Source organism: Ovis aries, chromosome 5 (genome assembly GCF_016772045.2).
Source record: "Ovis aries strain OAR_USU_Benz2616 breed Rambouillet chromosome 5, ARS-UI_Ramb_v3.0, whole genome shotgun sequence".
NCBI lineage: Eukaryota > Metazoa > Chordata > Mammalia > Artiodactyla > Bovidae > Ovis > Ovis aries.
Genome location: NC_056058.1, coordinates 29,068,904 through 29,094,084, shown reverse-complemented (window position 1 = coordinate 29,094,084; position 25,181 = coordinate 29,068,904). Strand labels below are relative to the sequence as shown.

The 25,181-nt window shown below is 41.4% G+C and overlaps 1 protein-coding gene across 15 annotated transcripts in view; it reads left to right on the top strand.

The window, feature by feature from the left end:
- The window catches only part of SNCAIP (synuclein alpha interacting protein), a 165,361-nt gene extending 151,983 nt beyond the window's left edge, over nt 1-13,378 (top strand). For 9 of the 15 annotated variants that reach the window (XM_060415683.1, XM_060415688.1, XM_060415681.1 and 6 more), the window contains exon 11: nt 12,826-13,378. In XM_060415683.1, the coding sequence (XP_060271666.1) occupies nt 12,826-12,831 (6 nt within the window). In that variant the 3' untranslated portion in view covers nt 12,832-13,378. Of the gene's footprint in view, nt 1-53; nt 7,183-12,825 lie in introns of those variants that run through there. The other 6 variants (XM_042250308.2, XM_042250309.1, XM_027969992.3 and 3 more) reach the window with 2 other exon arrangements.
- Nucleotides 13,379-25,181: the final 11,803 nt, after the last annotated feature.

The window sequence follows — 25,181 nt, the reverse complement described above, 5'->3', positions numbered from 1 at the left end:
GAGAATGTCCCTTTTATTCTTTTAAATTAATTATGTTATTCCTAACACCACAGATTACAGCCCTTGGCCACCTTGAGGGAATCCCTGGAAGAATTCTAAAGGATGCATGGAAAAACAGACTCCAGGGTTTCTAATGAGATAAGTTGTGTTGAGTACCTTTTACTCTTCCTTTGGAAATTGAGAGAGGATGATTAAACAGATCACAGGAGGTTATATCCTGGTCCCTCGATTTCCCCAAGTAGTTTGATCATTGAGAATTAGGAGTTGTAGATGGGGAGGCATGTCTATAGGACTAGATTACAAAATCAGTGTGAAATCAGGCCCCTCTTTATCCCTGATTCTGCCCCAGGAAGAGTTAGTTCTCCTCATGTGACTGGACAGTTTATTCTCGAGCCCAATTAAACAGTATACAAATAGAAATTCTATTTCTAAAGAATTAACTACTCAGCTTCAGAAAGACCTTTGGAATAAATATGCCGCAGGAACCTCCACGTTGACATCTTAAGACACAAGCCCCTAAGGAAGCCCTGGTGGTCTACAGTGCTTGCCCACCCACAGGGGATGGCAGAGTGTGTGCCATGAACTGCACTGTATAATTGCATTTATTGTAAAACCACGTGTTATAATCTGGATTTAAATCCTGTGAGGAAGAGATACGAACATCTTTTTAGGTAATGTTTCCTGCATGCTTTGTGCCTGTTATGCCCTTGAAAACATGGTATAGCCGCCAACGTGTGAAACCCTCTGTGAAACAGAAGGACCCAGAATATCCTTCACAGTAACTAGAGAGTAACACCTGCATAATTTATTATTTGTCATAAGGTACAACCCCATTCTGGTGCGGTCTAAGAACTTTCTAGATTCTTTTTGCAGTACCAAAATCAAATTTTAGTTAATATCACTCCAATTAACAACACACAAATTTTAATTGCACATTGATTTCCACCGAGTTGTCTTTGTTATAAGACTTTAGCATGTATTTGCTTCAGCTTAGAAAAGTCACGTTTGTGCCCCTGAACACCAGGCCTTTTGGATTAAATATGTCCAAACTTACATTGCTGGAGTAAAACTTCTCCAGGTAACTTAATGGGTCCTCTCACTGAGGAGTCAAAGATCTCAGCAGTTCCCCATGCACCGTAAAGTGTGTCCAAAGCGTCTATCCTTTAACCTGTCTCCTGCATGCCTCCTGTTTATTGAGACTTGTGCATGTGCTGAGCTTGTTGCATGTGTTCAGATGATTTTTAATTGCACCTCTCTAGGAGATGTACGGCAGCTGCATCAATCTTTCCTCTAACACGCTGATTGAAGAGCATCTGCGTAACTATGCACGGTACGTGGTGCTAGGGTGTCTCCACAGCAGTGCCAGGCCTTCGCTTTAAATTGCATGACCTTTTAAATGGTGGTTCTAGCACACTTTTTGCAGGCGCTGACACCTAGGTAGTAGAAAATTCTGACTCCTCCCCCAAATAGAAGCTGACAGATTTGTAACTGGTCCTTAGAAAGGGAGCAGGTACCCACCCTAATGGAGGGGCTTCATTCCAGTAGCAGAGGGCAGAGGAATCTACTCAGAGCACAAACAAGCTGTGCTTCCCAGCTGACCTTGACTTTCAGTCTTTGTTTTAATGGTGGGCTTCCCCGGTAGCTCAGGTGGTAAAGAACCCGCCTGCCAATGCAGAAGAGCCAGGTTTGATCCCTGGATTGGGAAGATCATCTGGAGAAGGGAACGGCAACCCAATCCAGTATTCTTGCCTGGAGAACTCCATGGACAGAGGTGCCTGGTGGGCTGCAGTCCATCCGGTTGCAAAGAGTCAGACAAGACTAAGCAACTAACACTTTCACTTGCTTTCACATGACTAAGTATAGAAATGACACTTCCTGCCATGGGTGGAGTGAGTCAGCCTCCTATCATAATCAGAACTTTGAAACTGAGCTGAGGTTCTTCATTGCTGGTTATAGACTGAAAGCTCCTTTAGTCAGCAGTCTGCTGCGCTCAGGAGAGCTGAGGTCCTGCCATGCTGCAGTTAGTTCAGCGTTCAGAACTGCAGTGCTGGTCTATAAGCCAGGCTGTGAGAACCCACCACCATCAACAACCAAAAAAGGCCTTTCTTCAAGACAATATTTGTGATTCAAAAGGCATGGACTGTGCATATAGAAGGATCATCTCAAGGTCCCCAGTGACTCAGGCTGCTCCCTGAGCAAAGTCCTTGTTGGGCATAGCTTTCCTTCCTCCCTGGGATACACACAACCCCTAACAGAGCAGGAGGCAGGGGAGTGCTTAGCAGAGAGCAGCTGACAGGGAGGTGCTGCAGTCAAGTGCCTCGTGACAGGCTTATTCCAGGAGAGGTAAACCCCTAACCCCCTTTCAAAAGGACTCATCGTTTAGATCAAGACTATGGCATGCCTTTTAGCACCCTTCCAGAATCCTCCAAAATGTTTGTGAGGAGACGTGTTTATATATAATAATTGCAGCTACACAAATACAGGCCAGTGTGTTGCGGATATAAATGTTAGTTCAGAATCCTAAGGTGTAAGAAATGTCACTCTCTTTTTCTTTCCCTCTAAATCAAATGTAATCCACTTCATGTCTCCGTTCAGGCTAGAGGAAAAGTAAACCTGTCATTTTACAGGGTCCCCCTAGGGATCTCATTAATTCCATACATAAGTTGAAGGAAGCCCCTTGGAGCTGTGGTATTTGCGGGTCACCCTCGTTCTGCTCAGGTCAGGCTCGCATGTTGCCTAAGTCTGGGCTGCTTCCCATCACACTGGGGCAGGGCGGCTTGGCCAGTGCTAAGAGCCCAGTGCCTGGGTTGGGAAGGAAATAGAAAAAAATAACCCATTCCCTTCCCAGACGTTGGTATCAGCCCACTTCTGTTTCTCCCAGCCTATCTTGACCGTCCTTGTACCCTTCTGTGTCTGCATCTTAGGTTCTGTCTTCTAGTACCTGGAAAATTCTGACTTTGTCCTTAAAGGGAAATCACCAATAATACTCTAAGGCAAGGAAGCACAAAGGCTTGGGGAACTCCTTTGAAGCCGGAGGGAAAATACCTCTCATTTCTTCCAGGCTCCCACAGCACCTGAAAACAAGATAATTAGTATCACAGTAGATTCTCCTGCTAGATATATTTCATCCTGTCTTCTTACAAACAGGGAGACAAAGCTAACAATCTACTATAATAGGATTACAGAGATCAGAGCACAAAAGGAGGTTATGAGTCTACTCAGATATCTGACAACTGGGTTAACACTTTCCTTCTCAGTTAAAGGAACAGTCCTTCTGAAGACTCAGTTTTGAACCTATCAGATTCACTGGTTTTATGTATTAAGACAGTTTTCTTTCAGTAATAAAGAGAAACCCCCAAATTATAATTCAGATATTTAGATAAACATCCAGACCCCTTCCCCCTCCCTGTCATATAAAATCAATGTGTATTTTATCATAGTTTTAGTTTGACATGTGTTCCATGAAAAGTGAAAATGCGCTAGTTTGTTCATTGTAGAGTGAAAAGTTTTCTCCTATTCACTAACCACACACAGAGGTAGGGAGGACCAGCCCAGGTCTCTCCTTAGATAAAGTAAGGATGACTGTATCTAGTTGAAATAAAGATCCCTCAGAGAAACAAGCTAGCATGGGAATGTGAACATGCAAAATACCTATTTATTCTTGTTTTGCCTTTGGGATCCATAGCACAGGCATCTCACAGAAAGAGGGGGAAAAAAGGAAAAAGCTCAAATGCCTATCTATCAGTGATGCCTTCAAATCTTGACCCAAGAATGTTCTTGAAGGCTACACAGTTCCTCTGGGGAGCAGGGATTGCCTGGGATCATGTAACTTTGGAAAGCAGTGGCAGCCACTGGGTTGAAGTTGGCTCTCAGCATTATGCCACTGGTGACCCTATCAGAATGTCCCTGGGAGAAAGAGAGGAGCAGTGGACCCTTCTTCCAGCCCTATCCTGGAATCACGTTTTAGTTCTTAAGATTTTTTTTTCTCAGTAAAGGAAAAATAGAGAATGAATACAACATTCTGATGTCAGCTCTGTGAGGGGGGTTCTCTTTGCTATTACTTTTTCAAGTTGGTCACAGTTTGATAGCAAAGAATCTAAATATCTTTTCAATGCCCTTTAAAATTAGATTCAGCTCTGTTACTTGAATAGTTTTCTCAGTGTGTTTCAACTGCAGAGGATGACTTTGTTTATAACAAGCAGATTTATCTTTACTTTTTTTTTTCATAAAGGACAAGTTGGTTTTAAATTATTACAACTCCAAGGGAAAGTTGGCAGTTACTTATCTTAAAATGCCAATAAGACATTCATTTCCCAGAGTTTAAGTCTATGTGAGATCTGTAACACATAAAGAGAGCATCGATTCCAGTCCCTGATAGACAGATGGCATTAACCTCTGGCCACCACTGGTCATATCCTCTCTGAGCACAGTGGCACCATGGCCTGAGGGGTTAGCATCAGGAAGCCCCTAATCCTATCACCAACATGGGAGCAGACTCCTTAAAAAGACATTAAGCAATAAACACCATTAGTGTGGGTTTTACTGCCAAGGAATTAGCCACGCTGGGACTTATACATCCGGAGCCAAGAGCTAGCAGCACATATTTCATATAGATGTCAAGACTGTTCAACAGCCACTTCAGAAAGAGTGGCAAATTTGGACTGGAATGATGTGAAATGATGCAAGGGTATGGCAGTGGTCATCTGCTGTGCCCAGTTGGAGGTCAGAGTTCAGGGTACCCCTACTGTGCATGCGCGCGCGCGCGCACACACACACACACACACACACACACACACACACACCCCTGTCCTTATTGTCAGGAAAGATTACTAAACAGAAAAGTGAGGCCCTGGCTGAAACCTGTCCGAGGCAGTGTATACCCTCGGCCCCATTGAACAGCATTCCAGAATCATGATCGAAGATGCAGGGAGAACAAAAAGGAATCTCTGATCCTGGTACTAAAGCATTTTTGCCATCATTTCTCTGGGTATAAATGAAATAACCACACCTTAATCTTAAATTTGTGACCTGAAAGTATTTTCAACTTTTAGAGATTCTTGAAGGGATAATTACCCAGTCATAGGACTGTGACCGGACTAGCTGAGATTGTGTTGATTGCATAGTTCTAGACTGAATCCCTGAGAGCACACTGACTCTTACCAATTTAACAGTTCAGAAAAGCTTGTCAGAGTGCTAGTACTAAAAGGGGGTTTGGTAACCCTGTAGGCAGAGTTTCTGCCCCCACAGTACAGTTTTATGTTCTGATCTCTGATGTGAGTATATTTTTCTGTGTTTTTGCATCTGATATACTAGTTCTGGGGTCCACAGCCAGAAGTTGGTGTACCTGGGGCAACCACCTCTGTCTCAGAAAGCCCTAGAACTCATCTGTCTCCTTTCCCTATAGCCCTCCCCACATTTGCCCAGTTTCCTCCTGCTCAGCTCTTGTCCCGCCCACCCCCACCTCTGCCTCCCTAGGATTCACATTCATTTCAAAGTGAAAACCTGTGTTTCATACAGGTCCCTGTGATGTGTCCCAGTCTGGAACCATTTCTCCAGATTACATCCATTAAGTGACAGCCTCTCCTCTGAAATGGGTCACAGTTTGGCATTGTTCTTGGCTGTTGCCTAGTAGAATCTTGTGTGTGGAGAAAAATGCCCATGTGATGGGGAATTGTTCACATGATCAGCTTTCCAGTGTCTGGGCACAGCTTAGCAAACCCTTTACAAAATCTGCCAGGGTTTGCAAGATTCATGAGAGTGTGATTCACACATGGAGTTTTTATTCACAAGTTCCTTATACCCTCTGGGAAAAGGAGAAAGCATATTCTATCATAGGAAGACAGTAGAACAAGGTTTAGTATCAAAATGTGCTGAGTTGAGATATAGAAGAAGCTATTGCAAAGAAGAACCCATGTTCTATCTCAAAGCACTGCACTTGGAAGGCAGGAAATAAATGTGCGGAACACCTATGGGCTGCAGGTAGGAGGGGACAGAGGGGAGATCTACCTTGGAAACCAAAATCCTCCCGTCAGAAATACACCCTTTCAGCATACTCATCTGGTTTAGGCATACTCCCAACAGCTATGAACAAACAGTTCCCTTCTCCCTCCTCCACCTTCCTTTCCTCTCCCTTCCCCTCCCCCACAGTCCAATTTGGAATTGTATAACCTCCAAAGGGGGTGAATGTAGAACCAGTGTCCTATTTGCACCACGTCTGCCACTACTACACTGTCTTTGCACATTAATAAACTGTCTATAAACTCTCCTAAGCCTGGAGTTTTAAGGAAGCCGTAAATCACTTGAATTTTTAAAGTATCAGGTAGAGACTTTACCCAAACATCTTCTAGTGTCTTCACTGAGAATCCCTGCTCCAACCACAGCCATCCGAGCTATCCCTTCCCACGTGGAGGACAGTGCAGCTGTACGACTCTCCTGGATGTCAGACCCCTGGATTGCCAGTGTCCTTTGTTTCAATACTGTCGTTAGCAATTTTGCCATGCCAGAGTAAGGCGTGTTCCTTCCTTTAGCAAGAGAATGATCAAGAGAAAATTGAGAGGATGTAGTTAAACCATGGTCAACTCCGTGAAAGGAGTAAGAACTTCCTGGGAGTGGTGACCCTACTAGCACCATCATACCGCAGTCTGTACCCCAGTGTCTAGCTTGGTGCCTGGCACAGAGTAGGGACTTTAGAATATGTGAAGGAGAGGAAGCTAGAGAGAGGGAAAGGAGGAAGGAAGGGAAAAGAAAAGACCAAGCCTGTCATCCTGAAGAAAGAATGGTATGCCCTGTAGAAGCCTAGGCCTTTTGATTACAAGTCTACTCCCCTACAGTGAGTTTAATATTGAGTATTTCAAGTATATATATTTTATTCTTTGAACCAGAATCTCATTTTTTAGAACATGGGCATTTACAGATATGCTCTCAGTGATGGTCTGAAGGAGATCACAGAAATAGCTAAGTCAGTCTACCTTTTTGGCCATCAGTAGGAATATGCAGTCCATACTCATGGGCCATTTTAGGCAGATTCTCTAAAATAACTTGCCATCTAGTCACCCTGGGCTGTAGAAATATGGAATCCAGGCACAGATGAGTCAGCAGGTTAGATTACTTGAAAAACTCTTACTTAAATTTAAGCCTTCTTTCCAATTTTGGTCACAGAGAATGTGATTTTATATCCAAAAATGAAATCAGGAGCAGCAAATTATCTGAATAATTCATGCCAGAATTACCCAAACAGTTTTGCTTTTTAAAAAAAAATTTGAATACTGGTTATTCAGGACTAAGTAATTGATGGGTTCAGGGAGTCTTGAATCATCCAGATATTATTCAGATAAAAGCCTCAAATTAACATTTTACTTGGTATTGACTCAACTCTAATCATGCTGGGTTTTGTTCTGCACAAAGTGCTTTTAGTGTTTTTAAACACAGCACCCCTTATATTAAAGTAGAAATACTTCCTCAGTGTCTAAATTATGATGATATCCTTAGACTTTTTTTTAAGTTTTATTGATTTTTATATTTTTTGTCCAGGTGCTATAAGTACATGTGATAGTAACACCTTATAACAAAAACTGGCTGTCCATGTGTCCAGCCTCCCCTGTTCTCATTCCTGCTCCCCTGAATCAGACATTTGCTTTGCTTTTAGGTGTTTTCTCTAGTATTCTGTATTTCTCAATAACACGCTTATATGGACTTTCAATTTTAGATATTATCTTTGTTGTCTATTGGCGTCTTACTATAGAAGATAAAAATGATAGCTGCTGCTTATAAAGCACTTACAATGTACCAAAAAATATTCCAAGTACTTCATGCATATTGACTTTTAATCTTCACAGTGAATGACACAATATGGTAGATATTATTATCTAAATTTTCCAGATTGGAAACCAAGACACAGAGAAATTATATATCTTGACCAAGATTACACAGTACCAGTGGTAATAAATTATGTATCCAGGGTTTCAGCTCAGTTTGGTTCCAAAATCCATGTTCTCAACAATGAACCAACTTTGTCTAGCTCTATTTGGACAAATTTGGCAACCAGCACTGCCCCCCGTTACAGCACACACACATATACACACCTGCATCCTCTTCCCACCGTCAATATAGTTGTACCACTCTTGGGAGTTAAATCAGTATTTGGTGTTTATTATTATTCAGTTCAGTTCAGTTCAGTCGCTCAGTTGTGTCCAACTCTTTTCGACCTCATGAATCGCAGCACACCAGGCCTCCCTGTCCATCACCAACTCCCAGAGTTTCCTCAAACTCATGTCCATCGAGTCAGTGATGCCATCCAACCATCTCATCCTCTGTCGTCCCCTTCTCCTCCTGCCCCCAATCCCTCCCAGCATCAGAGTCTTTTCCAATGAGTCAACTCTTCGCATGAGGTGGCCAAAGTACTGAAGTTTCAGCTTTAGCATCAGTCCTTCCAATGAACACCCAGGACTGATCTCCTTTAGAAAGGACTGGTTGGATCTCCTTGCAGTCCAAGGGACTCTCAAGAGTCTTCTCCAACACCACAGTTCAAAAGCATCAATTCTTCGGTGCTCAGCTTTCTTCACAGTCCGACTCTCACATCCATACATGACCACTGGAAAAACCATAGCCTTGGCTAGATGGACGTTTGTTGGCAAAGTAATGTCTCTGCTTTTCAATATACTATCTAGGTTGGTCATAACTTTCCTTCCAAGGAGTAAGCATCTTTTCATTTCATGGCTGCAGTCACCATCTGCAGTGATTTGGGAGCCCCAAAATATAAAGTCTGACACTGTTTCCCCATCTATTTCCCATGAAGTGATGGGACCAGATGCCACGATCTTAGTTTTCTGAATGTTGAGCTTTAAGCCAACTTTTTCACTCTCCACTTTCACTTTCATCAAGAGGCTTTTTAGTTCCTCTTCACTTTCTGCCATAAGGGTGGTGTCATCTGCATATCTGAGGTTATTGATATTTCTCCCAGCAATCTTGATTCCAGCTTGTGCTTCTTCCAGTCCAGCGTTTCTCATGATGTATTCTGCATATAAGTTAAATAAGCAGGGTGACAAAACACAGCCTTGATGTACTCCTTTTCCTATTTGGAACCAGTCTGTTGTTCCATATCCAGTTCTAACTATTGCTTCCTGACCTGCATATAGGTTTCTCAAGAGGCAGGTCAGGTGGTCTGGTATTCCCATCTCTTTCAGAATTTTCCACAGTTTATTGTGATCCACACAGTCAAAGGTTTTGGCATAGTCAATAAAGCAGAAATAGATGTTTTTCTGGAACTCTCTTGCTTTTTCCATGATCCAGCGGATGTTGGCAATTTGATCTCTGGTTCCTCTGCCTTTTCTAAAACCAGCTTGAACATCTGGAAGTTCACAGTTCACATATTGCTAAAGTCTGGCTTGGAGAATTTTGAGCATTACTTTACTAGCGTGTGAGATGAGTGCATTGTATAGTAGTTTGAGCATTCTTTGGCATTGCCTTTCTTTGAGATTGGAATGAAAACTGACCTTTTATTATTATTATGGCTATCTAAATAGTTATCATAGTAGATACGTGCAATGTACTATTGTTACATTTCTTTATTTATGTAACTCTGTTTTCCTTGAAGATAATAATTTTTATTTTTAAGTATATAATTTCTGAACACTCTGCTAGAGACAAAACCCCTTCTTTCAGTGCATTCAGACAAATCAGGTACCTCTCTGTTTCAGTCTGTTCATGGAGACACCATCTTTCCTTTTGCCCCAGTCTAGATTGCTGCTATCTGGCAGTGCTACACAGCTGTGACCCTGCAGTTTCCTATATACATTATCCTGGGAATTGCCTTTGGCTTTTCCACTGTGATTTCCTGAATCTGTCTTTTCCCTTTCTGTTGGTCTATATTCTTTCTTTGATAAAGACAACTTCCATCCTGTGGAGGTGAGGGGGTAGTAAAAGTTTTGAGGCCTTGCCTGCCTGAAAATAGCTTCATTTTGCCCTCATATGGATTAGCACTATTTGGCTGGGTATAGAATTCTAGATAGGAAACTATTTTCCCTTAGAATCTTGAACAGATTATTTCATTTTCCGCTTGCTTCTAATGTGTCTGTCAAGAAGCTCAGTTTCTCCCTAATTTCTAATCCATTGGAAGCTTTTACGATTTTTCTCTTTATCTCCAGTATTTTGATTTCATGATACTTTGCCATGATTCTATTCTCATTTCTGGGGTATGAGCATTCAGCAGGCTTTTTCAATCTCAAAATTATGTGCTTTGGTACTTCCTGGGAAGTGTTTCTGTATGATTTCTTTGAAAATTTTATCCCCTACTGCTTTTCTGCTCATTTTTCTGAAAATACTGTTAATCTGATGTTCAACACACTAAACTGATCCTTTTCTAATTATTTTTTCTATTTTTCTAAGTATTGTCTAACTATATTTCTCCTATTTTTATCCATACTTTTGCTTTTTCTAAAAATTCTTTCTAGGATATTTACTCTACTTTTAAATTTCTAACTGTTTATTTCTTTGATTATTGTGATAATATTCAGTAGCATTTTATTGGTTTTCTCTTTTTTTCATAGCATTAAGTATGCAAGACTTATTTAAATTTTATACTCAAATACAAATACAAATGTATATGTTTATCTCTCCTTCCTTTTTACAATAAAGAGGGCATCCTTTACACATAGTCTTGCTTCTTGCTTTTTTTCATCTATCGTTTTAGAGGTCTTTATGTATTCATTAAAGAGAGTGTCTTAATTCTTTTACATAGATATATATTCTTTATTTGTATGAATGTATTTTTTTTTAATTCTTTCTACATTTCTGTTGAGATTCTGGTCTTTCTTGTTGATTTGTAGCAGCTCTTTATGTATTATACATTATAAACATTAGCCCTTTGTAATACAAATAGCAAACCTTTTCCTCAGTTTTTCTTGTTACAATTTTTTGAAGCTCTTATCACCCCTTATATTGTCTCTATTCAGTTTGACTGCTGTTTCTCTATTTATCTTGGTCTCTGTCTGTCATGGTAGCAATCTTCTCAAACACCTGGTGATCCCTAACTCATTCATATTTAAGAATAAGACTCTAAAACTGAATAGAAGCTCTGGCTTGTTGGCTGGTAGATATTGCATCACACAGACTGGTTAAGTACTAGGCTCTTTGGCTGGGAAACTCACTGTCAGTATTTGTAGGACTTTTCTTTTGGCAGCTGATTTCTCAAGATAAGGAAACTCCAGTCTCCTCCTAGGATCTATTAACCTACTTTCCAGGAATCTTTGGGTTAAAGTAACAGGGGATGGGTTGACAACTGTGTTTTATAACTTTCACCTAATCCCATGGTTTTCACCCCTTCAGCTGAATTTAGAGTCTCTCTGGTCCATGCCTTGCAAATTGTAACCTGCAGTCTCTCTTAACATTGGGAAAGGGACAGTCACCTGGCTGCATTAGGTCGGGAAGGTAATCTGGGTATGAACTGGTACTTCCAAAAAGTTTTAAAATAGTCTTCCTATTTTCAGCACTCACACAGCACCCACTGCGACTTTCAGAAATACATAGTGTTTCTAGTTCCTGCATCATGAACATCAGTTTGTTGGGTTCCCTGACTATAGGCTTAGATTTCTGCTTTTCCTGCCTGCTCTGCTAAATCAATTCCACATGTTCATCCATTTTCCTCTTTCTGAAATGTTGTTGGCATTTTGTGTGTGTTATCGTCTCCTCTTCCATTTCTCTTATTCATTTAGGTTGGTGCCTTTTTTATTCATTTGCATGTTCTTTTGTAAGAAAGGGATGATTAATGCTATGTATTCCATCTATAGTGCTTAATTAGAAGTTCCTAGAACATCTTTTAACCAACCAGGTTTTTCTTTCACACTCTTCCCTTTCTTTCCCATGAACATCTCTCTAAAGTTCTGTTCAGATGAACTCTAAATAAAAATAAGAATTACAACTTTCAGACAGTGATGATGATCATTATTAACCAGTCTAAGAATAAACTACATGATCTTTGTAAGCAAGCATGATTTTGAGGGCCATAAAGCCATGCTTGGAGTTCTCCATTCAAATGTGGCCTCATGTGAGCAAGTACCATTCCCAGTAACAGTTTGTTTTTGTCTGGCCTAGCAACAAAAAGGAATTTAGTAGGATGCACACTTGCTCACACTCAGAAGATAACTCCTGTCCGGGAGATTTTACACCCAGAATGGGACTAATATTTCAGTGAAAATGAATGCTTCTTCGCAGGGGAAATTCACATAAAAAGCAAAACTGTTCCTAGACTTGAGCTGGTATTTCTTTCCATAGATTTACAAGGTATTGAGTATTGAAAGGAAAACAGCACTATTGTTCCCTAGGCTCTTCTTTTTACTATAGATATACCTACTCGTGCTTTTCCACCATGCTACTACTCAGTAATCACACCCCCAGAGCATAAGCATTTCCTTTAAACTATTAATACTCAAGTTTACTGGAGAATAAGAAGTGTCATCAGTGAACCCCATGAATAAAATATAAATATCTCTTGTTTCAATTTAACAAGCAATACTACTCTTCCTACTTTGACTGATAAAATTCATTTGACTATAGAATTTTACTTGGATTCCAATCAGCATGATTGAGTAATTACTTCCGGGGCCAAATTTTAAAGTATCCATAAAGTATGTTATTATGTGACTATTCCTTTTATTGTTTAAGGAGCGGTTTATATGGAAAAAAAAATAATTTGCATTCTGGAATGAAGTGTTCTTCAGTGTGGTTTGTGTGAGGATAATTTCCATTTGGGGTGAGCTGTTTAGTGGCATTGTATTGTAACTTGACCGTAGTTTTATCTAATTTTGGCCTTGTGGTTTGTCTTCCACTTAGGCATGATGACATCAGTAGAAAAATGAAGAAATCCTACAGTATAAAGCATGTTGCTGAGCCAGAATCAAAAGAACTCTTCTTATAAATCATTTTTTTATTATCTCTCATTGCTGCCCTTTGGACACCATTGGAAATTTCTGGACTGTCCTCTGTGGAAATAGAATCATGAGAACAATGCCTCACCAGCAGAAGACCAGACGATTAGGATGCCTTAAATTTATAGCACTAGCATATATGACACATTTTGGGGTGATATTTGTATATATAACTTGTTTTTAAAGAGATGCAGTTTGAAAGCATGATTGGGCAAATGTATGTTTTTTAAGATTGATTCAACCTCCCCACAGGACATCCACCAGCCACTGACACCATTTTGCCTCATCAGTTGCATGGGTGTTTGCTGATGCTGGTTGAACCTCCCTTTCCCCATAATATGGGCAATTTGGGCTCAGCTTCTCCGGGAGACCAGGTCAGTGCTGTTGTTTTCTGTCGAGTGTTTTTTTCTGTCGTTTCTACTTTTTGTATAAAGGAAATAAAACAATGTTAACAACCACCTGCAAGCTTGGGGCACTTACTTTCTAATAAGTCTATGATGTTCTGATTTCTAAGGAGCTTGAAGCATATTTTGACTGCTGGTATTTTATTTCAGGAACAAACTGCCCAGTTGAGCTGCTTTCCCATAGGGGTAAAATAAAACATTCTACTTTTCACTAAAGTACTAAAGGATCAAACGAGTATATAAAGTAAGTCAATTCCTTCTGTCTTTTCAAATCTCAATGTTGACAAGAGAAAATACTAATGACAGCTAAGGATTTAGCCCCTTCTTGGGTCTCTTTTTTTTTTCTGCCTCTAACACATGATGAGGCCTGTCTAATCCCTTTAGGAGACAGTGTGGAGCCTGAGTTCATAACAGCCCTATTGTTGATGCAGCTCTTTGAATCCATGTAAGAGTAAGTTCCAGATGGTTTTGTCCTATCATGTGAAAATGTATTTCTGTTGCAACTTCAAGAGTTTTATTTTCAAAGCGTTGGCATGGTCTGTAAGAGGCCTGTCAAGTTTTAGTTTGAAAGTAGTATGTATTCTTATCAGTAGGAGGGAGCAGTGTATGCTATTAGCAATTATTAGCAATGTTTCTGCCATCAACTATGGACCATTCTGTGTCCTTGTGGGCAAAATAGGTCAAGGTACTGAATTAACAGGCAGTTTTGGAAAGGTGGGTCATTCAACAAACTTGGGCTTGATGACATGCAATGAAGTTTAGGAGAAGGAGGTATGGTTAAGTGCCTTTTATGTACCAGCCATGCTTATGTGAAGGTATTATGATTTTCATTTTATAGATTAGAAAATTGAACTTCGGAAAGTATAAATTCCATGTCCAAGGCACCACCACTAGCAATAGCAGGCTTGGCTTTGGTACAAGTTTGTTCGTTGTCCTCACGTCACTGTCCATCTGTCCTGCACAGCACTGTCTTCTTAGTGCACTGGGCTAGCGCACAGGAAGCTATGGTGCTGTGGTGCTGGCTCTGGTCCTGGACACCCCTTTAATCTTGGGCAAGGGACACTGCCTCCTTAATAAATCTGGGGAAAGGAGGAGACTGGCATACCCGTCTAGGAGGTAGGTTCCTTCCAGCTCATAAAGCAGCATGTCTGTGAACGTCAGCCAGTCTGCACTGTCCTCATCCGGGTCCTGTGAGAGCCTGGTGCTGTGTGCGGTTCTACGTTTCCCACATTGTCTTCTCCTCCAATGAGATGCCTTGTTCTGACTGTGCCCCTTGACCTGACGTGCCCTGTTCGTTTGTTTCCTCACATTTCACTGCTCTGTCCTAGTGTGTAAGATTCTAACCGAGAATATATGGCAGGCGTACGTGAGAAGTGGATTCCTGTGCTTTCTGTTCAGTGCAGAGGAGGTGATCCTGGAGTCATATGTGAGCCAACCTTCGGGACTTATCCCTCGAAAGGCATCTACAAAGGAAGGAGATCCAGAGAGTGCTCTCTCTGCCTGCCCACCCCTGCACTTGCAGAGGCCCCCATTTTGTTCTTAGACTGTGTTTTTAAACTCAAAAGTTGAAGGGGGCTGGACATTCTGCAGAGATTTTATGAGCCAGACACAGAGTTTCCAATTAAACACAGCAAAGGAAATGTGAGGTGTTTGAAAGAAAGAGATGCTACCCTGACCTAGAACATTCTGGCAATCTGATTGTTTGTTGAAACTATCATTTTAGATACCACAGTACTAACCAGAGAAGAACAAAGAATTTTTTTTAAAAAGGTAAAAATAGGCAAGTCGAACGGATTCAGATGAGCCAGACCGTGAGACAATGCATACTATGTTTAACGATGTTTCTAGGACACTAAAAATGCTGGTCTTAAATCACACATGTACAATATCTTTACTGTCCAAGTTCCTTATGACATGGGTGAATTATGTGTGCTTGAAATTAGTAGATATGATGTTTTCCTTACCACAAACTTAGTTTTGTGCAGAATTTTAAAACTGAAGACACAAACTCTTTATATCCTTATAGAAATCAAGACACAATTACATGTTGAAGAAAGAGTGTTTCGTTTTAGTAAGCACAGCTTTGGGGCCCCAGCCCCCACTCCCTCCCTTCCTCCCTCCCATCGGACTAGTAAAACCAGTGAAGCTCTATCTGCATGCCTAATTACATGCAGCCGAACAGGGAACTCAGCTCCGCTGTAAAAAAAAAAAAAAAAAAAAAAAAAACTATCACAACATCTGTCAGCGTCTTTTAGAGTCTGGCTGCTTTTATGTCACTAAAGGGGCTTGTATTGCCAAAGTTCAACACATCAAATTAAGAATGTTTGTTAGAAAAAGATAACAAGATACCAAACCTTCACCACTATGAATGGATTGAATTCCCATTATTTATTCTCACAAAAATGTGTGACCCCCACCACCCTAATAAGAAAGTTCTAGATGTATATCATGGCGTTGGGAGTATGGTGAGACTCTGGAAAGGCTATCTTAAAGAAGTATATTCTTAGAAGTTTGTTTTCTCAAAGTGAATATTCATAAACCACATCCTGGTTGGTACAGGCTAGAGGAAATGAATATAAAGTAGATATTTAAATAATTTCCCTGAAAGACTCGCTGATGAAAGATGGGTTAAATGTTATTTCTTCAGTAGCCTCCTATAAGCTTAATGTTAACTTGATAAAGTAAGAATAAGGAATTTATTACAATAGGATTGATACAATTTCCCCACATAAAAATGGAGTTTGGGCTCTCCGTTGCCCATAACTCTGATTTGTTGATCTATCTATGTGTTATCTTCTGGTCACACAGTATTCTTTAACAATTGCATAGCTTTATTTAACTTTTCAAGCATTTGATTTGTGTCTCCTAATGAGACCATAAATCTGTTGATCTCAACAGTCTTTGTCATTGATCTCAGTTGAACCACCTCTCATAGATGGTGGTTAGTGAATATCTACTAGCAATTTTTCAATACTGTCCTATTCTCACTCTCCCACATTCATCATATTCTACCCATTTCTCATCCTCTTCTCTCCAGTTCCTCCCTTGCTGTCTCTCCTTCCTCTTTACTGTCATCTTCTCACCCTTTTCTTCTCTCTTCTCTACCCTCAATTCTCAAGATCTCTAAGCCCTTTATATATGATCTTCCTCGAAAAAAACCTGGCAAAGGAACTGCAGTAAGTAGAAATGTGTTGGACCCATGTTTTCAATGAAAAGTCAATCACCTTTCCCTTCACCACAGCATATCAGTAGAACACTCATCCTTCTATATGCTGAGTAGTCAACAATCTATGATTGATCCATGCCAAGAATCAACCCCTGTGCTAGGCACTCTCCTTGAATTAAAAGAGACCCAGAAGTCAGTATCAACTGTAGAGGGCCATACAAGGAGACAGAGGTCTACCAAACTGTGTATTTAGAGGGACCTACAGAAAAAAGTATTCTCATTCAATTATCACAGTAGTTCTCAAACTTTACTGCACTTTAGAATCACCTGGGGAAGCTTTTCAAAATCTGATGCCCAAACCGAACCTTGTAACAAATAAATCCAACTTCTTGGATAGAACCAAGTATCAGCATTTATAAAATCTCCCCCTGGACTCCAAAAGTGCAGTCAGGTTTTGAAACCAGTGCCTTACTGTCAAAGTGTCACTGGGCACTGTCAGTATTGGCCTCGACTGCGAACATACTAGAAATGCAAAATCTTCCTTCTGGCATTTACCATGGCCTCCATTTTTAATTTTGTTATGGACGCTTTGTACTATCTATTGAGACAATATTTGAGAAGATAAGTTGACAGAAAAAGACCCTTCCTCAAGGAGAGGGAAAGAATGACATACGCCTACACCTGGGATAGGTATGGAGAAAAGATTATTAGGTCTAGGGAAGTATTGTTGGGGTCCTTGCACTCTTAGGTTTAATATGCCTGTAAACCGAATATCATATTCAATACTATAGTTGCCTATGTAGGAAATTTATAAATCATATAATTATAGAAAGCAAGGCTTCTGATTCACACAGAAGACAGAACAATAACTTTTCCATAAAGGATAGGGTCTTTGCCCTTTTATGCTTAATCATAATGTGGCTAGCTTTTCAATGATGTCCCCTAATTTCCTAAAATCCTTGTTTATAGAAATCATCAGAAAGCTACCCATCTGGCAGTGGCAATCACCAAGATAAAACACACTGAAGCAAAGACTCAAACCCAGTCCCCAACCACCCCTGCAGGGCCCCCCCATAACATGCCAGCAAGATGCATGTGTTTTATGAGCTCACTACACAGTACAGTGCTATATCGTGTGCCAGATACATTCCTTTGTTTACACAACACGCACTGACACCTATCACATGTACAACTCTGTCCCTAACAGTGGAACTACAACCATAAATCTATGGTAATAGATGCATAGTTGCTTTTGATGTAATGTGCAAAATGTGAGTTAAATTTGAAAAGCATGACAATCTGTTGTGTTGTCATCTTACTTGTATTTTATAAAGATATATTTTTTTGTTCTTTCTGTGGAATGAGTTCCTGGAGTCCTTTGGCCAGTCAGGAACAAGGAATGAAGAAGTTAAACTATTTTTTTGTGGCAAGGCTATTCCCGTCTCAGTATCCTTTCTCCCTTTTTCCTAATTAAGAGACGTCAAATGTTCTCCAGTAAAATTACTTTCCCTGATGCCTGTGAAATTAGGAATGACCATGTGACTCTGTTCTAGCCAATGAAATATCAGTAGAAATCAAGCGTGCATGCGTGGGGGCGTAGTCGTGTCCGACCCTTTGCTACCCAGTGGCCTGTAGCCCACCAAGCTCCTCTGTCCGTGGGATTTCCCAGGCAGGAATACTGGAGTGGGTTGCCATTCCCTCCTGCAGGGGACCTTCCCCACCCAACGGAAACCGCATCTCTTGTGTCTGCTGCGTTGGCATATGGATTCTTCACCACTGGCACCTCCTGAGAAGTTCCAAAATGGTGAAGTGGAGCTTTAGAGAATTTTGTGAAGGAAGACATTTGTCTGGCACTTGTCTTTGCCCCAGCACTTTTCCCTGTGTGGTAGAGCAACGCCTCACAGCCCTGAGAACAAAGTCACATGCCAAGGATGAAAGAGAAGAGACGCAGCCACCATGTAAGCCCTGGACTGTCCTGCATATTACCTAGGTGAGCAATATAAGTTCTTTTCATTGACTAAATCACTGGTGCCTGGCTTCTGGTAGTACTAGCTGAAAAGGAAACCTAGCTGACGTACTCATCGTGCAAAATAAGGAGTGTACATCCAGTCCGTTGGGATAAAGGAACATTTCACAGATTGTATTCTTTCCGCCACTAGGTCTAGATGTTTGCTGTGCTTCGGGATTAAAGTAGGTTTTGCTAGTTTGGTGAACTGTGCAGACAAAATCTCATAACACGTTGTAATGCACCACCTTCAGAAACAGAGGATTTATTTCCCAGCTGCTGGCAGTGTTCCTGGGCCAGAGACCTCAGGTGTGAGCCCTCTCTGGAGATTGCCCTCAGCTGAAGAGAGGCACGTTGCCCACGGACGTGCCCCTTTCCAGGGCACCTGTATCTAAGGACTGTTCAGTGTTGGGATAGATAAACTCAACCCCTCACCCAACTTGAAACAACTCCAAAAAGCCATTCTAGCTCCAGAGCTCCCCATGGGCTTGGCCCAGCTTCTTCCCCTGCCTTATTCTGTACCCCCAACAAGAACCATTTATAATAGACTTCCTGCCCACTAATCTCCAGGTCAAAGCCCACTTACCAGGGAACTTGGACTATGACAGGATATTATTAGCCTGCTCAAACTTTGAAGAATCTCAGAGTACAAAGGAAACATGTTTAAATACATTATGCATTTGAATTGATTGGTAAACCAGAGGATTTTAGAACACTTTTCACATCCTCCAGAGCAATTTCTCTTAATATGAGTTTGGGAGTTACTAGAATCAATTCTAAATCATTGTGTATACATAGAATTTAGACTATTATGACAAAGTTGTTTAGTCGCCAAGTCGTGTCTGACTCTTTTGTGACCCCATGGGCTGGTGTCTGCTAGGCCTCTCGGTCCATGCAATTTCCCAGGCAAGAATACTGGAATGGGTTGCCATTTCCATCTCCAGGATATCTTCCCAGACCAGGGATCGAACCAGCACCTCCTGCATTGGCATGTAGATTCTTTACCACCAGGGAAGCCCGTATTATGAACCAATGTCAAATCAGAATGCCTGTGCCATGGTAGAACTATTCAGCCAAATTTCAAAGAAGTGCAACCAAAGTTATACTCTAGTTGCATACAACTTTGTTTACCAATCATATCAAGTTGATACTTAATGTAGTAGCCTGTGGTCATTATTATGTCAAGTACCTTTCTTAGGGTCCTTCTATAGGCTATGGCCCCAGATGTGATCCATCAACCTTATTTCACTGCTGATGGCTGAACTACATCTTCAGCCCCCAAAGGAATGTCATCTCTGAACTATGGCATTTCTCAAAAACCAATATAAGAAATCACCATAAAGAAAAAAGTTTCTATGTATTTTTTTTATAAAATTCTTATTGAAACCATCATATGTTTAAAAAGCCAATGGCTCTGTTAGGGGCCATAAAATAAATTCTTCTTAGAGTTAGTGTTAGGAAAAAATCTGCTTCTATAGAAAAACTGGCATGTGTCTTTTTATTAGCTAACAAGAACCTTATATAACTTGTGTTTTCCTTTTTGTCTTGCCTGCCAGGAAAAGGTCAAAAGTAAAGTTTGCATTCCATCTCAGTAGCAGTCCTTAGCTTAGTTTTTTCTAGTAGACTCTTGCCTAGATGTCCACTTAGGATTGGTTACTGGACCCGCCATAGATACCAAAGCCCACAGATGCTAACGTCCCATAGTTGGCTCTCTCTGTTCTTGGGTTCTGCATTCTCAGTTCATTCGACTGTGGCTGGTAACACAGGACACGACCTGCAGTTGGTGAAACCCATGGCCGTGGAGGGCCAGCTGTATGTAGTTTTTCTCACCTCTACCTTCATTCTTTGGTCTTACGTCTTTATCCTTTTTTAATAGTTGCACCATATCACTACTATCAGCCCACCCTAAATCTTCTGAAAATAAGTAGGCTGAAATAAATGTGCCTATTGTTCTTTCCACAACTTACCTACCCCTGGTCTCCCTAATCCTGTCCATTCATTTTCTCTAACTGTGGTTGAAACTTACACCAATTGTGTGCAAGGCAATGCTGATTCAAAGAATAAGAGAAACTGTCACCTCGACTTGCTCATTGTTGATCTAGCACGAGAGACCACACATACACACACACACAAACACACACACGTATGTAAAGTGCAAGACAAAACAATGTGTGTGTGTTGGGGGTTGTGGGGAGATGGTGCTCCATGACCACTGTCGTTGAGAGCAGGGACAATTCACTCTTGGTTTGGCTGAGGCCAGGCTTGTGCCCTGTGAGTTCCCATTCAGTAGAAGCAGACAGATATCCTCAGGTACAGTGATTGGCTACCCAATCCCCATGCTGTGTATCAAGTGTCAAAATGTGAATCACATATTTGAACACAGCAGCGCATGTCCACAGCCAAATGGTCTTACTGGTAGTTTATCCGACTAGAATCTTGGCAAACGTTCAGTCAGCCCTTAACTTAGTCAAGCAACGCATGTTTTCTAACACGGAGACAGGTAGGCAGAGCTTCAGAAATGGAGCTCTACTTTCTTCACCCGCCTGGGACCTGAATCCTAGCTGCTCAGAGCTTTCATTGCAGGCACTCCTGGGTCAACACCATGGATGCGCCCTGGTGGTGCCCATGCAGTTAGCCCTGCCGGGCTCCATGCAAGATGCCCTGCTGTGCAGAGCTCCTTCAGCTCTGCTGTGGCCCCACTTCCCTTTGCTTGCTTAGCTGGAGACTGAGCACAGCAGAGGCGTCAGAGCATCTCTTTCTGCCAGGGAGCTCCTCCCAGGGCAGGCTGTGTCCCAGGACTCCCATCACCTGGCCAGATCTCTCTCCAGAATGTTCTGCAGTCTGAGGCTCTCCTCGTCTCTCTCCCTACATAGGTGTCAGCCCTGTGTGCCAATCTGAAGGCTCTCCCCGCCTGCTCCTCCCTCCTTGGTCCTTCCCAGGCCTGCCCCTCAATGACTCCTTGCCCATCTAATCCCATTTTGATGGCTGCCTGTCAGATGACCTTAACTGGCATACTCCTTGACCTTCATCCCTAGAGCCACATCTTTTTACTCTTTCACCCTCTTCAAGGTTCAGCCTCCTCTTGGCGTAAGCATTCAGCTTGGGTTTTCCTTTCTAACTTTCTTTACTCCCCCTGCCTAGGGAGGGTGGGACAGTGGGGGCAGGATGGTGCCTCGAATCCTGTGGGTGGAAGTGGGGAGGGGCATGGGTCTTCCCTTGGCAAAGATGAACTTGGTGCTGGTATGTTTCAATATGTCTCCTGTAACTTGTCCTGAAAGAGTCTATTCCTTTCTCTGCCTTGAGTTATATCACAAAAAAGTCATGTTCTGTTCCCTTAAGCTGGTGGGACAGGGAGAGGCAACGTGTGACTGAGTGCAACTCTCCCTGTAACACAGGTAAAACATGTCACCTGAGTTCAAAGAAAAAAATTATCACAAAGGTGGAGAAGAGCTTTCAGCCTATGTTAAGCTCCATCCTCTTTTTTTGCATCTCTTATGCAAAAGTTTTGCTGCTCACAGGTGAATAAGCCACACTTCCCTTCTCTCACCCCAGTTTTTGCCTTCACGTTTTCCATATTTGAATTAATTTAACACAAAGAACATGTCAACGGATTACTGAACTTATCTCTTGTTATTTGTAGCCTTGATTTCCCTTAAATTTGTCTCTGTTGAGAGAGATGTACTTATAAAGCTATTTTAAATTTTCCTAAGTTTGTTACAGGCAGTGTGTAGCAGATACAGGGAATAAATAATAAGTTAGATTGAAAGTTACTCATCATTATGTTATTGATGGTGGTTGCCTCTTGGTGGTGGGGGGGGGTGGAAAGTCACCTTTTCATGCAGGATTTATTGTCACAGCCCATCTCTAAAACCTGTGAAGACTTCAAGGAGAAAGGAACAATTCTACTGTAGCCTGTCTAAATGGATTCCTGACGTCATGGCTGCAAACCCTCCCTGTTTATCTGGATCTGCAGACACATCTGCAAGACAAATCCCATGATTTCACATGCTGAGCAATTGCTGGGTTGTAATGCTGTCTCCAGGAGGAAGCAATTCATCCTTAAGCTTCAGAGTGATCAGAAGGGAATGGAAAGTGCTCCCTTCTTCCTGTATGTACAAGAGCAGCATTCCACGTGAATTCTTGGCTGTTGTTTCTTCTTGGACATAAACTCTGACAACAAAGCAAAATCACACCTCTGATTTTAGAACCATTTTACCAGAATTTATCTTGGCATGGTGGACACTTAAAATTCTTACTTTATTGGCACCTCCTTCAGCCTCCTGCTAGACATTTTAAATGGCTGGGCATCCTCTCGTGCGCCCCTTTTGTTTTCCAGACACACCACAAACCATTAGGAGCACATGGACTGCAGTCTACCCAGTGCTCAGTCACAGGGTTTCTTGATTGGCTACCTAATTAAGTAAATCTCCTTGCCTGGAGGAAACTAAGTTAAAATAACATTGAGGTCCATCCCTAAGCCCACAAGAGAGAAGAAAATTTAAAACCAGGGCTGAAAATTTCCTCTGTTGTGCAATGAGTACTGCAGAATAGCTGTCAGATGGAGTTTCAAGAACATATTAACATTTTCCTAAACAGGCGTTCAGACCCCACAGTCTCCTAAATGTTGCAGGTTTGGCTGACTTTAGTTCCTGAAGGATTACCCTGCTGGATACCATCCGCCAAGAGTGACTCTACCCACTCTGTCTGTTATTGTGTGTGTGTGTGAGTCGCTTCAGTCACGTCCAACTCCTTGAGACCCTATGGACTGTAGCCTGCCAGGTTCTTCTGTCCATGGGATTCTTCTGGCAAGGATACTGGAGTGGGTTGCCATTTCCTTCTCTAGGGGATCCTCCAAATCTAGGGATCAACCCTGTGTCTTTTATGTTTCCTGCATTGACAGGTGGGTTCTTTACCACTAGTGCCACCTGGGAAGCGCCCTGCCTGCTATTAGATCTTCTTATTGTAGGTTAGAGAGTCCTTTCTTCTGCTTTTCAGTAATAAACACATCAAGAAGCAGAGTGCAATCAGAGAAAAACAAATATTATATATTAATGTGTATTTGTGGACTCTGAAAAAAACTGGTATAGATGATCTTATTTACAAAGCAGAAATAGAGACAGATGTAGAGAACAAACCTACGGATACCAGGTGGGTAATGAGAGGAGATGGGATGAACTGGGAGATTGGGATTGACAAATATACACTATTGATACTATCAATAAAAATTAATAACTAATGAGAACCTACTGTGTAGCACAGGGAACTCTGCTTATTGCTCTGTGGTGACCTGAATGGAAAGGAAATCGAAAAAAGAGGGGATATATATATATATAGGCTTCGCTGGTGGCCCAGACTGTAAAGAATTCACCTGCAGTGCAGGAGACCTGGATTTGATCCCTGGGTTAGGAAGATCCCCTGGAGAAGGGAATGGCAACCCACTCCAGTATTCTTGCCTAGAGGATCCCACGGACAGAGGAGCCTGGTGGGTTATAGTCCATGTGGTCACAGAGAGTCAGACGTGACTGAGAGACTAACACATATGTATATCTATAACTGAGTCACTTTGCTGCACAGGAGAAACAAACACAACATTATAGAGCAACTATATTCCAATAAATTTTAAAAAAAAGTATGGTATGCTGGGAAGAGAACTGAGAGACCCTTTGCCTCCCAGTGCTTGCTAGAAGTAGCACAAGGTTACCATTCCAAACAGAAGAAAATGTGTATTTCTTTAATAAAGCTCCAGAGAATAAGATGCCACAATCCCTGTCAATAACTACTTTTAGGTTGAGGCAACCGTTAATGCCAGGACTGTCTTCCTGCAGGCCTACTCATTTCTGTGGGCCTGCCTTCCCAGAGATGGCCCTTTTAGAACTAAGCCTGTTGACCGTGACAAGGATCTGATCCAGCGCAAATATAAAAAGAGGGCAAAGAGTCAGCTTCTGAAGCAGATAATAGTAAAAGAGGGATTAGATACTACTTCAAGTGCTAAGTGTAAGAACTGGCACTTCATTTTTTAACCGTAAAACTATATATCCCCTCATAAACTCATGTTTTATTGGTATGTATGTGGTTTAATATGAGAACCACTTTAAAGGTAATAAATTGCTCATGTTTCCCTTAACCTATGGAATAGATACTCATGAATAAATACCTATGAAGGGCAGACTTCTTGGGGTCATCCATCATCTTGTTGATGTATTTGTAATAATTCGATATTTAAGGCATAACACCAACACAGCTAATTCTTAATGATTAATACCCAATAGCTAGCACTATCAGACCACTGGTGACAGACCAGAATATATTTACTGCAGTACATCTAAAATCTAGTTTAGGTACACCTCTCTTCCCCACAACCTCTAAGATAATCTGTTATTACATTGGGAGTGCCTGGTTTATTTCCATGTTAGTGTGTGATATTTAATATGGCTTGTTAACATGGCTTACCATATTTTCTGGGCATGAGTATTTATGAGAAAAACTTCAGATTTATACAAGGTTTTGGACATGTGTCTCATATAAACTGGAATAAGAACATTGTTGCTAAAACCTGGGGCTTGCTTTGAAGCCTCATCATACTGGTTTCTTGTGAAACCATTAAGCACAATGCCCTGAAGGGTAGGAAAAATTGCATTGAGCAATAAAATGTCAACAAACTGCAGAATCTGAACATCAAGCACTTT